The sequence below is a fragment of the Crocodylus siamensis genome, chromosome 12 (assembly GCF_052110815.1).
Source record: "Crocodylus siamensis isolate JL-2025a chromosome 12, ASM5211081v1, whole genome shotgun sequence".
Classification (NCBI taxonomy): Eukaryota; Metazoa; Chordata; order Crocodylia; family Crocodylidae; genus Crocodylus; species Crocodylus siamensis.
The window spans coordinates 17,618,997-17,632,369 of NC_143406.1; the positions used below are offsets into that span (position 1 = coordinate 17,618,997).

The following is a 13,373-nucleotide window of genomic DNA, read 5'->3' on the forward strand; positions in this document are numbered from 1 at the left end:
AAGAGCCACTCTATCAAAACATTTTGCGTGAGTGCCTGGCAAGGACAGAAGATGAGGTGCCAGACCCCAACCTGATGGAACAAAGTCTGTGATTTGAGGTAAGGGATGATGTGCTATACTGCATGGAAAGGGGAAGGGATGGGGATGAACAGACCCAGGTATTAGTGCTCCAATCTTATCGGAGGACCCTTCTCCGAGTGGCCCATAACCTCCCTATAGCGGGGCATATGGGGAGAGATAAGACAGAGGCCAGGATAACCAGATGGGTGTGCTGGCCTGGGATTTATAAAATAGTTGAGAGTACTGGATGTGTCTGGCTTGCCAAAAGACCAGTGGAGCAAAACCACCATGAGCTCCACTAATGACTCTCCCATTGGCCAGGCAACCATTTGATTGAATAGCCGTGGATATATCAGGACCCTTTCCTCGGAGCCAGGCAGGATACCAATTCATCCTTGTTATTGTAGATTATGCAACCTGATTTCCCAAGGCGGTCCCGCTATGATAGGTGACAACACCCAAGGTAGCTGAAGCACTTATGAGGTGGGTATCCTGGGTAGGGATTCGACAAGAAATCTTAACAGACCAGGGAAAAAATTTCATCTCAGCCAACCTGAGCTGCTTGATTTGTGATGTAAGACATTGTAAACCAAGCAGCTCAGAACATTGGTGTACCATCCACAAATGGATGGCCTTGTGGAGTGCTTTAATTGTACCTTAAAAGCCATGATTTGAGGCAGGATATAAGAAGACTCCAGTAAGTGGAAGGAAATGTTGCCACCTTTGTTGTTTCCAGTAAGAGAAGCCCCACAAGCATCCACACAATATTTTCCCTTTGAGTTGGTCTATGGGCACCAGCCCAGGGGACTAATGGACCTCATATGTGAAGGATGGACCAAATCAGAACCAGGGCGATCCGTGACCCGAAGATGGTAACTGATTTTAGGGAGACTGGAGAAGGCCAGGAGCATTGCCCAAGAGAACCTGGGACGGAGCCATGTAAGACACAAATGCTTATATAAATGTCACACCTAGGAAAGAACTTCAGGAAAGGGACCAGGTCTGGTGATGTTGCCAGATGATATGCACAAATTGCTGGTGTGCTGGCAAGGACCCTTTTGGGTGATTAGGAAGGTGGCCCTAGTAAACTACGAAGTGCTGAGGACAGAACCTAAACTCAGAAAACAGATTTAGCATATTAGCCTTTTAAAAAAGCAGCACCCTCAGGAGGGGGGGGGTTGATGCAGAAAGATGGGGATCTGGGAGGTCCAGAAACTATCCCCAGAGGTTGGGAGGCGCCCAGTGGTGGAGGGGATGCTAGAAGAAACCAACAAGAGGGATTGAAGAAAATAATAAATTAATTCTGAGATGTCTGCAAGAAGACCCTGGAGGAGGCATGAGCATCAAGCATAGGATCAAGACGCCAGTGGGCTGTGTCGTCTGAAACCAGTGGAGAAGGCTACCCAGACATCAGTGGGATGCAGTCAAGAAGGAGATAAAACAAATGTGATGACTAGGGATCATCGAGGAATCATAAAGCCCCTGGAGGAGCCTGCTGGTGATAGTTACTAAGCCAGACAGTACGCTCAGACTTTGTTTGGATTTCCAAAAAGTAAATAAGGTAGCTGAGTCCCCATGCCCAGGATAGACAACATATTGGTGAAAATTGGGACTGCCCGGAACATCTCAACAATTGACCTTACAAAAGGGTACTGGTAGATACCAATGGCAAGGGAGGATAGAGAGATGGCATTTGGTACCCCCTGGGGACTGTTTCATTTTAAGCGAATGCTTTTCGGGCTCCATGGGGCAGCTGCCTCATTCCAGAGTTTGATGGACAGAGTCCTGGCCCCTCCATCAAGAATGTGTCTGCCTACATCGATGATATCATCATCTTTTCAGAAGAATGGGAACATCACTGCTGGCACCTAGGGGCTGTCCTGTCAGAACTATGTAAGGCAGGCTTGACTGCGAATCCAAAGAAATGTTCCCTCGGGAAAAGTGAAACCCAGTACTTAGGGTTCATTGTGGGTCAAGGCAGAATCCATCCAGTAGCCGATAATGTTGAGGCCCTGCAGTGATACAAGCTCCCTAAAATTTTGAAACAAGTGAGATCCTTTCTGGGGTTTGCTAATTAATACCACTGGTTCATAAGAGATTTTGCTTGCATAGCAGCTCCACTTACAGGCCTAACCAGAGGTAAGAAAAATCTGGTCAAATGGAAGAATGATGCTGTTCAGGCCTTTGAAGACAGCAGATCAGTATTGTATACCCCTAATTTCCAAAAGACCTTTTACCTACAGACTGATGCCTTGGGCAAAGCCCTGGTGGCTATACTGTTCCAAAAGGAGCATGGGGAGGAAAGACGGGTGGCATATGCGAGCAAGAAGCTATCACCTCCAGCGACATGCTATTCCACCATTGAGCAAGAGTGCTTAGCTATTCGTTGAGGTGGTGGAACTCTTTAGATTAACAGATTCATAGATGTTAGGGTCGGAAGGGATCTCAGTATGTCATCGAGTTCGACCCCCTGCCCTGGACAGGAAAGAGCGCTGGGGTTGGATGATGTTATATGTTGGGAAGACAATTTGTTTTTATAACCGATCATGCCCCACTCAAGTGGCTTCAGTCAGCCAAAACTGGAAACGCACGTTTAACAAGGTTGCCTTTAGTCTCACAACATTTATACTTTTCAGTGGAACACTAAGCTGGTAGAGCAAATGTAGCTGACGATTTCCTGTCAAGACCTGAGGGAGGGCAGGCTGCCGCTCCGGGCTGGGGCCAAGGCTGCGCCGGGCTCTTCCTGGCAGGGGTTGGGCCAGGTTGCACTCAGGGTGTACGGCAGCGGTGCTGGGGAGGGGGCCACGGGGGGGCTGCAGACACCCCAAAATTCGCCATAGCTCCCCCCACAACCCACCCTCCCAGTGATGCCACCCACCCTGCCCTGTGGGTAGCCCAGCCCAGCTCCTGCCAGAAAGAGCCCGCCTGGTGCAGCTTGAGCCCCAGCCTGCAGCAGCAGCCCACTCTCATCCGGTGCAGATCTGGGGGCATACACCCTCCATGTCCTCCTGGAGTGTGCACAGAAGTCGGAGCCACCTCCCCACTTCCTGTGCACCCCAGATGAGTCACAGCTCCATCCCGCACCTTGCCCTGTCCTGGCTGGGCAGCACCTGCCCTAGCCCCACTCTCACCATGGGGGCCTTGATCTGCTCCCCCCCATGCCCCTTCCCTTCCCTTCCCCCTCCCCTTCCACCACAATAGACTTACCAGCTGGACACAGCTTTTCAAGATGCCAGGTTATGCTCTTTGCTGATTATATGCTGCGCTGTGGCTGTGCTCATGCGTGGGGGATTTATCAACCAAATTATGAGCCACATCAGGCAAAAAGAGCTGATTTCCAATAGTAATTTTTTTTAATATTGGCGCCAATCCGATACCAGACTGATGTATCAGTGCACCTCTAATAAAAAGTCAAATTTAAAAAGTTCATGGAGGCCAAGAAGATATCCTGCAAAAAAACAGACCAAGTGATGTTAATAGAAACTATATAGGACAGGTAAAATGTAAGTTAGCAGTTAGAAGTGTTAAGAGAAAATATGCATAAATAAAATGTCCAGCAGGAAAAATAATGCTGAAGGGCAACCAGCATAGATTCATAGCAGGTAGATCCTGCCTGACAAACCTTGTTTCTTTTTACAACGAGGTCACAAACTGCTTAGATGCAGGAATCCTTGATATGGTATCACAAAAAGCCTTCGATATGGTATCATATCCCTTTCTCATAAAAAAACTGAGTGGCTATGACTTAGATGATTACACAATCAGATGGGTGGCAAATTGGCTAATGGGATGCGCCCAAAGAGTGGTGGTGGACAGCTCGGTATTGACCTGGAAGGACGCAGGCAGTGATGTCCCCCCCAAGGCTTGGTCCTCAGGCCAGTGATGTTCAACATCTTCATCAGTGATTTGGAAGAGGGATGGTGAGTACACTGCCCAAATTCATGGATGACACCAAATTGTGGGACAAAGTAGACATGCTGGAGGGCAGGGAATGGATTCAGGTGGATCTGGACAGGCTGGAAAACTCGGCAGAACAAAACAGGATGCAGTTTAACAAGGATAAGGGGAAGTACTGAACCGAGGGAGAGGGAATCACCAACACCCATACAGACTGGGAGATAAATTTTAAACCAGCACAGAAGCAGAAAGGGATCTTGGAGTCATAGTTGATTCAAAGACGAACATGAATCAGTAATGTAACGAAGTGATCAATAGAGCCAACCACACCGTATCATCCATTAACAGGTGCATCACAAACAGGTCCAGGGAGGTGATACTTCCCCTCTATGCAGCACTAGTGAGGCTGCAGCTGGAGTACTGCTTTTGGTTTTGGGTGCCACACTTCAAGAGGGATGTGGATAACCTTGAGAGGGGGTCCAGAGAAGGGCCACTCGTATGGTTCAGGGTCTGCAGGTAAGGCCCTATGAGGAGAGACTGAGGGATTTGGATCTCTTTAGCCTCTGCAAGAGAAGGTCGAGAGGTGATCTTGTGGCCATCTACAAATTCATCAGGGGATGGTGCAGCAAGAAGCAGGAGAAACTCTGTTTACCAAGGAGTAACTAGAAACAATGGCCACAAAGTGACAGAGCACAGATTTAGAGTAGACATAAGAAAGAACTTCTTTACGGTAAGGGTTACTAGAATCTGGAACGAGCTTCCAAGTGAGGTGGTGCTCTCCCCTACCTTGGAGATCTTAAGAGGAGACTGGACATATCCCTGGCTGGGGTCATCTGACCCCAGCACTTTTTCCTGCCCAGGGCAAGGGGTCAGACTCCATGATCTACTGAGGTCCCTTCCAACACTGAAAATCTATGAAATCTATTAAAGAATTCTATCTGAGGTGAAAAGTCCATGTCAGAGTCATTGATATTGTCTATAAGAAAAAAGAAACTATCAAAGTGGCTAAGGACGCTGAAGGGAATCTAAACTATTTCCTGGCACTAGTTTATGAAGGAATATGGGAAGACTGGTAGCAGCCCCAGAGCTGCTTTTGGTCAAATGGAGATTGTGATTTCCAAAATGTGCTGGATCCAATTAATATAACAAAATGTGATTAAGCACAACTCTGACAGGTACACCAGTTAACCTTACTTCAGTATCAGGTAAATTAGCAGGAAAAATAACTAAAGATAGCATGAAGTGATAAAGAAAATAAAGCATGGTTTCTGTACAGGAAAACATGCTTCTACAATCTAATAAAATTGTCTGAGGTAGTGGATAAATGAGAACTGGTAGACACAATTTATTAGACTTCCAAAAAGCCTTTGATGAAGTCCCTCACAAAGACGTTATTAAGAAAAAAAAAAGTAGTCATAGGATGAGTGGTAAAGATATTCTATAGATTAGAAATTAGCTGAGACACAGAAAACAAAGGGTATAAATGAATAGTCAATCATCTTAGAAAGGGGTTAATGCTCAAGGGCCCCAAAATTTGTATTTTGATTTGTGTTGATATTGCTGTGGTGTAGGATGCGGGGCCCCTAAAACATTTAGAAAATTAATATTTATCTGCCCCCGGCTGCCTATCATGTGGCCCTCAATGACTTGCCGAACTTTGTAAGCGGCAGTCCACACAAAATACTTGCCTGCCCCGGTATAGAACCTTGTTGAAACTACTAGGTGTAACAGACACCTTTCTTTCAAGACAAATATTAAAAACAGACATTTTTTAGTAAGATGGAAAATACTACCCAAAGTATAAGTCACATTTCCCCTCCATCTTGTTCTTTCACTGAATCAGCTCCCAGTGCAGCCCATGGCAGAAGCTAAGGATCTTCCATTTTCTTATTTTTAGGGATGCTGGTGATGTGTTCAGCCCTTCCTTTTTCAAACCACATTGGCACAGGTTTACTAAGAAAACCTGCTGATAGGCACAATAGGGATCTCTAGTCCCTGAAGAAAGTGTCTGGCAAGGATGTATGCAGCCTGCAGCCACTGGTGCACAGATGGCAGTTGGCCTAAAGCGCGTTAGGAAGAGATAATGACTTGATACTTTGGTCTGACACTAATGGAGACCTGAGGTTGTAACTGAAAAGCTATTTTTTCATTTCATAAGAAAACAGAGATTCCAGGTAAGTGGAAGACAGAAAAGGGTTAGTTTAGTGAGAGTGCCACAATCACTGTTGGTTTTAAAGAAAATGACGAAATGACATGAAAACTAGGGGTGCACCAGTAAAGATTTTTTGGGCCAATACTGATGGCCAATTATTAACCAGTAGGGCTGTGTGAAGCTTCAGTGCCTGATGCAATTTGGCAGGGATTCGGCCTGATTCAATGGCTGAATCTCCAAATCCAAATCGAATCAGAGGACCCTTTAATCTCTCTGAATCGAATCAGAACTCTTCAAATCAATTCGGAGAGATTCAGCGATTTGGACATACACAGATTTAAATGTTTTTTCTACATACCTCAAGGTAGCAGGTAGCTCGTGAATGCTGCGATGCTGGGGTGGATGAAGCAGAGGGGTGGGGGGATGGTCCCCAGCATGCTCGGCAGTGTCTCTGGTGGGTTATGGAATAGAGGAAGATCCCACACAATTTACTGATTCGTTTGATGTGCCTGGCTGGGGGAGTATTTGGTTGATTGCACGATTTCACAATGATTTTACACTTAATTCATACAGCACAATTTTATTTTAAAATTCCTTGCTACACATGTAACATTGCTTAGCTTTAAGAAAAACCACAAACATTAAAAACACAATAACTATATATATTAGAAACAATGCTCCAAACGCACTTCCTTCCCAAACAATGCTATAAGAATTAATATTACAAAAACAACTACAAGTAAACGTTATTTCTCATGGTATACTTACAATCCTAGAATTCTTAGAAACCAAATCCCCAAGGATACTTTCAATCTTTAGTTATGGTTTTAGGGTTGGTCTCAGCAGTGATAGGAACAAGTCCCCTTCCTTTGGTCCCACTCGGGCGCTCCTAGGCTTCAGTGTGAGCGGGAGTTCTTGTTCATGGAGAGGGTAGTTCAGGTGATCAGTCTGATCCGGCCTACACTTGCGATTCTTCCTTCGGTGTTCTGCAAGTGAGGTTACCTCCAGATTGGGACTGTAGGTTACAGTTTTTATTGGATGAGTTGCTATCTTGGGCCCCTCCTACCCAAACCTGTCACTACTCCCAAATTTGGGCTCGGATCTTTTACCCAACAGATTTCTTTTCTGGGTCTTCTTTGGGAAATTTTCCACATCACCGCTGTGACCTCTTGCCAACCTCTGTCCAAAAGTCCTTAGGTTTCGATCTCAGAATGTTTACCTAAGGCTCGCTTTTAGGTTAACTTTGTTAAAAGCCTCTAGAGATTATATTAAAAAACCAAGACATTCAACACGTTTGCTGCAAGGCCTCTAAAGATAAAATTCAGAATCAAGACATTCATCATGTAGGCAAAAACAAGCAATGACCCTAGATAAAAAGATGAACCTTGCCTTTTTTTCTAAACTGGCTAATGGGTATTTATTACAAGCATTCAAACTATTACATTCAATATGACAGGCAGCAGAGCCGGAAGTAGACTGGAAGCACTTCCAGTCCACTTCTGGGTCCACTGGGAGCGTGCAGGCCCCCCCCCCCATGTCCCCTGGCTTGGCAAGCAGCCACAGGGAGACCCTGGTGCTCCCCCAGACCCAGGAGGCACCAGTTGCCAAGCTGGGCGGGGGGGGGGCCCTGTGCGCTCCTATGGGATGCGCCATCTGCCCCACCATTGCAGTATTCACAAGCTGCACTGGTACCTTGAGATGGACAAAACATTTAAAGCTGTGTCTATGTCCAAATTGCTGATTCATGGGGTAGAGTCATGGGTCACTCATCCAGAGGCTGCTGGGGGGTGGGGAGGGAAATGCCACTCCGCTGCTATGCGCACCACAGATTTGTGTGCAGGGAGAAGGCGGGCTGCCCACCGTGGACTTGGGGCCAGGAACTGCGCTGGCCTCTCCCTGGTGGGGGGCTGGGCTGAGGCTGTGCTTTGGGCAGGCAGGGGAGGGATGGGTGGGGTCAGCATTGGGAGTGGGGGCTGTGGAGTAGGTTATGGCCACCCCAAAGTTCCCCATAGCCCCTCCTCCCAGCGCTCCTGCCCACCTGTCCTGCCTCTGGCTGCCCTGAGTGCAACCTCAATCCTGCCCCCCATTGGGAAGAGGCTGGTGGAGCCCCTGGCCTTGAGCCCAGAGTGGGCAACCCACCTTCAGCCCATGCCCAACTTTGGGGGTGACACATGCTCCCATGCCTCCCCTGGGGTGCATGCAGTGGCAGGGAGCTGCCTGCCCTTCCTCAAGTCCCCCACACTGCCCAGATGAGCAACCCACAGCTCCACCCCAGGGTCGCATTCACTGCCCTGGCTGGGGAGCACCTGCCCCTGCCCCTGCCCCTGTCTCTCCTTCATGATGAACGCCTTGATCTGTCCCCTCTACGCCCTTCCCCCACAAACTTACTAGTAGGATGCTACTGTCCAGCTGCCAGGCTGCATTCCTGGCCATTTGCATGCTGTGACTGCATGCATACATGCAGCATTTATTGGTGACATTATTGGCTATACTGCCCAAAAAGAGCTGGTTGCCAGTAAAGTTCATTTTCCTTTTATCGGTGCTGATCCAATATGTGATTTATGTATTGGTGCATCTCTAACAAAAACCCTGTTGATTATGTGTTAGGAATCAGCATTTCCCTGCTGAAGGGACAGTTCCACATGTGTAGTAAAGAATACATTTGTCTCATTTCCTTGGGTGTAATGGGTGACATCTTCTAGCCTACTGGAGGCAGCACCTTTAGCTAAGGCTGCTAAGCGTTTTCCACTGTAAAATCTTGTATTTGCTTACTTATCATTGTGCCAGACTTGAATAGTTTTGATCACAAATGTCCATGCTGCCTCCTTCAAGCTGATTTTGTTTGGAAAATGTGAGTGAAGCAGCTCAGAGATTGGAAAGAGAAAACTAGAGGATTTACCCACACTTAAAAAAACTTACAAGAATTCAGTGTGAAGCTCTGGCACTACCATGCTTTGAAGCAAGAGCTGGAAGTCTGGCAGGGCACTTAACCTTCATGAAGGATACATCTCGCATTGTCCCTATGAACACGTGCCGAACCACCGCGCAGTTGGGAGCCTCTGGAAAACAGCTGTCGCCTTTCTGCAGATTCCACCTGAGCCTTCGCTTGTATTTTTGCAATACAGTTTTAATGCACGGTTGTAACAGAGTGGGCAGCTAGGAAACATGTCACTGCACTGCTACGCATGGCTTGAACGGGATTCCCTGGTGTGCACGGGAACCGACAGCGCATTTTGGCCGCAAGATTCCTGCCTCCCTCGTGCCCCGGCCGGCCGGGGAACAGCACCGCTGCCGGTCACGCTCCGCTCTTTTCCTGCAGCAGCTGGAGGGTGAATGAGGCCGGGCCTGGAGGGAGCGCCCTTGGCCGCAGGACGACGCGGCTCATGACAGCGGAGCACGGGATCCCGCCCCGCTCACTGCGCAGCGCCTCCCGCGGGGGCCTCTGTGCTCGGGGGAGTTGCGCACACGCGGGCCGGGAGCTGCGCTTGGCTCGTGCCGCGCCGCCTCGGCCCGGGCCCCTGCCAGGAGCGGAGCCGCACGAGGCAGCAGCGGGGCGGGAAGCGCCCTCCCACGAGCCCCCCCAGAGCAGGGCCCAGGGCAGCGCTCCCCAGCACACCAGCTGCCGCCCCAGGGCACTGCCTAGCCCGGCGCCGCACCGCGCCGCGGCCAACCAGCGCACCGCACCCTGCTCCAGCCGCGTCTATTGGGCGCCGCCCGCCCGGCCGCACCAATCAGCATCTTTGTTTAGGGTTAGAGGGGGAGGAGGAGGCGTTCTTCTATCAAGCCTGCTCGCAGAGCTGGAGGGCGCGTCATCAGCCGGCGTCTGACTCTCCCCTCCGATTGGCCGTCGCGCCTGTCAGTTTGTCCGGTGTCCTTCTCCGTTCGCTGGCGGAGAGGTCAGCGCTGTGCGTCAGCCTCCGGGGCCCATTTCCTTTGCTCGGTTATTGGCGAAAGGAGCTGTCTGTGAGGCGGCTCCGCTGTCTGATCGGTCACTGCACCTGTCAATACAGTACTTCCCGCCCCTCTGCGCGTCTTCCTTGTGTGGCTGCTGAGTGGCTGAGGGATATGTCAGTACAATGCCTTTCTACGCCGGTTGGCTGGGTGACCTGTCAGTAGGCCCCATTCCCTCGCCGTACCCACCCCCCGCGGACGGCGATTGGCTGTCGGAGATGTCAGTGCGGAGGCTCCCCCAATGGGCGGCCCGGGGTGTGTGCGGTGCGCGCGGTGTGGCAGGCCCGGCGACGGCGGCGGCGGCACCGGGGGGAGGCGGCGCGCGCCTGGGTCCCGGTCGCGAGGAGGCGGAGGAGGATGTGGCGCGCGGAGGGGAAATGGCTGCCGAAAACAAGCCGGAAGGTGAGAGCCGAACGCGGGCGCGTCGAAGCCGGGGCCAGGACCGGGCCGCTACCGCCGCCTGAGCGACCACCCGCCAGGGGCAGCGCCGCCCGCCCCCGCCGCGGGCCAAGCCGAGCCGAGCCGAGCTGAGCCGGGTCGCCCGCACCGGAAAGTTTCTGGCGCGGCCCGTGGGCAGCGGGGGCGCTCCGCCGGCGGGGCAGGGTAGGCCATGTGCGCGCGCTCCTGGCTCCTGGGAGCCGCGCCGGGCCCGGCCGGGCAGGCCATGCGCCGCCCCCCTCCGCGGGCCAGGGCGGGGCAGCGCCGCCCCGTCGCGCGGCCGCGCAAGCCCCGCCCCCGCGGGTGGCCCGGCACGTGCGGCTCCTCAGCGGCGCAGGCGACGGCCGAGGCCGCAGCGCGATGGCCACTGAGCGATTGCTGCTGCTTCGGGCTGAGGCCGCCCCCGGGGTCCCAGCGCCGCGTCCTCCACCTGCGGTGCCCGGGCGGAGAGCAGCGTCCCCTGCCCGTTAGAGCAGGCCTGGCCATGGCTGCTGCGCTGGCGTGGGACTGTGCGGGGGGATGGGGCGGCTCCGTGTGGCCTGGGTGGCACCTTCCCTGGAGGGTGCCCTAGGCAGCTCTCCTGTCCTGCCCACCGGGAGGAGCTAGTAGGTTGTGTGCTCCTTTTTCATTGGGTGATAAAGGCCCCTTCCCCCTGCAGGGTGGGAAGTGCAGGGAAGGGGCAGGCTGGGAGTGCCTCCTGTGTGGAACTAGTAGGTCCTCGGTATGGATACTCAGTGCCTCCTGTATTGCCTTCCGTCAAGGAAGATGTGTGTTGGCCCCTGTAGGTGCCAGCACACATGCTGTCTGTGTTTAGGGAGGTGAGGTAGTATGCTGCCCCACCTCCTTTCACTGTTGCAAAGGCTGCATTGGGAAATTGATCTCTAGGCCTGTTGACAGTGAGGCATGATGCATTGCCAATACTGAAGATGTGCTTTTTGCTTGTGTTACTTACATGTATGACAACACGTCTGTGTATGATCTCCCCCTTCTCCTCCCCCCCCACCCACACACACCTGGCCCTGATGCACCTCATCCTCACACCAAGCACCTGGCATGCATCCTTTTCATCATGGCTGAGGACAAAAATGCGCATTCTCCTTTAGTAATTTGCATAGCGAGTTGAGTGCATACTCATTCAGCCCCACAGTATCCTGTGTAGAAACCTTTCCTCATGAAGCACTGATATCAAAGTCCATACATATAAACCAAATTAATATATAGCTTTCTGGTAATCAGAAAAGAATAATTGCATCCTTTTGGGGAATGCCAAAGAGATCATTTAATTTTTGAGCATACGCACAGTTTATATATTCTGTGCTGTCCAAGTGTGGCCTGATCCGGTCGAGTCTGGTTTGGAGCGTTAGGTGTCCAAGCCAATAAGGTATGATGAAAGGAACTGGGTGAACAGTGTGAATCAACTGAGTATACTGGACAAAGCGAGTGCTGTAACAAGTGTGCTGTCTGAAATAATTTTCCAGTCATGGGGGCAGGAAAAATTCTATTGAGAGCAAACAAAGCATTCATTATTCCAGGTTGTAGGATTTATGCAAAGACAACTTAATCTTGCTCTTGAATAGTCCAGAAGAGATTGTGGGTTTTAGAGCATCTGATGAAAAGGTAGCTGAGCTGTTTGTTGTGTTGAAGGTTTTTAAAGTTAATTTAGGAAAAAATAAAATTTAGATTGTGTTCTTGTCATGGAAAGAGTTAACATTTTAAACTCTCCAGCTGAAAGTTGTACTGTGTAATGCATTGTTGAAAACAGAAGATCCAAGATAAGAATATTTTTATTGCATATCCACAAGGGGGTAGTGATGCACTGTTGATTGCAGTGTAGCTGGGTGATCTTGCTTTAAACACTTTAGATATACAGATAGAGGTGGTGTATTTGCATTTTAACTTAATAAGATCTTTTAAACATGTTTATTGGGAAAATTCTTTAGAGTTTAACATGCTATTCCCTTATTTTGGGTGAATAGCCATTTATTCCCTTTTGAATGGTGGGATGCTTTTGCCACTGCTACAATTTACATATCCGTATGTGGTTGTCAAGGCAGGCGTTCTAAATGTAAAGGGTTCCCTCTCTCCCTCCCCCTCCCCCATGTAGCATTTAGAACTTGGAGACATGCAGCCTGCAAGCTGGGATAAAGCTGTGAACAGACTTCATGAAGTTGGTGTTGTGTTTCCAGTGAGAGGTGGAAAATGTAAATAGTTTACATAAAAAAGCCAAAGAGACAGCTCCAGCATATGCAATCAGTTTTCCTCTCTTTTGTTTTATTAAGAAAGTTTGCCAGAATCATTGTTTGAAAGCATATATTTGGCACCACATTGCAATATAAATAATATACATACCCCAAGTCTGAACTAGTTGCCAGTGATATCTAGCATATATAGTTGAGGGCTGTCCGATGACTTTGAATGGAGAAGGAAAACAAGTAACTGTGTTAGAAGACTCCTGGGTATAATGGATTTTAGTACTGCAGCAAATGAAGGCATCAAGGAGAGTTAGGTCCATTATGCTATGGTCTGTGCATCTAGGGACCTGCATTTCAGAAACGAGGGGGGAAATAAATTAATTACCGCTTTTCTGTTTTAGGAAATTTCATAGTTTCATAGTTTCTAGGGTCGGAAGGGACCTGAGCAGATCTAGTCTGACCCCCCTGCCATGGCAGGAAAGAATACTGGGGTCAGATGACCCCAGCAAGATGTTCATCTAACCTGGTGCCAACTTCTTCCAAAGGTTTGTTTCAGACATTACTTTGCTGTGTTTAATTTTACTTCAGTATTAGAATAATTTTAATAATTCTGTTAATTTGAAGTTATGGAAAAAGGCATACTCTGCCTACCTCTGAACTTAGTCTCAAGTGCTAGGGGTAGA

The 13,373-nt window shown here is 49.6% G+C and overlaps 1 protein-coding gene across 1 annotated transcript in view; it reads left to right on the forward strand.

The window, feature by feature from the left end:
* Nucleotides 1-6,682: 6,682 nt before the first annotated feature.
* CAMTA1 (calmodulin binding transcription activator 1) overlaps nt 6,683-13,373 on the forward strand; it is a 1,278,205-nt gene continuing 1,271,514 nt past the window's right edge. The window contains exon 1 of the mRNA XM_090023968.1: nt 6,683-10,462. Coding sequence (XP_089880094.1) covers nt 10,186-10,462 — 277 coding nt within the window. The 5' untranslated portion in view covers nt 6,683-10,185. The remainder of the gene's footprint in view (nt 10,463-13,373) is intronic.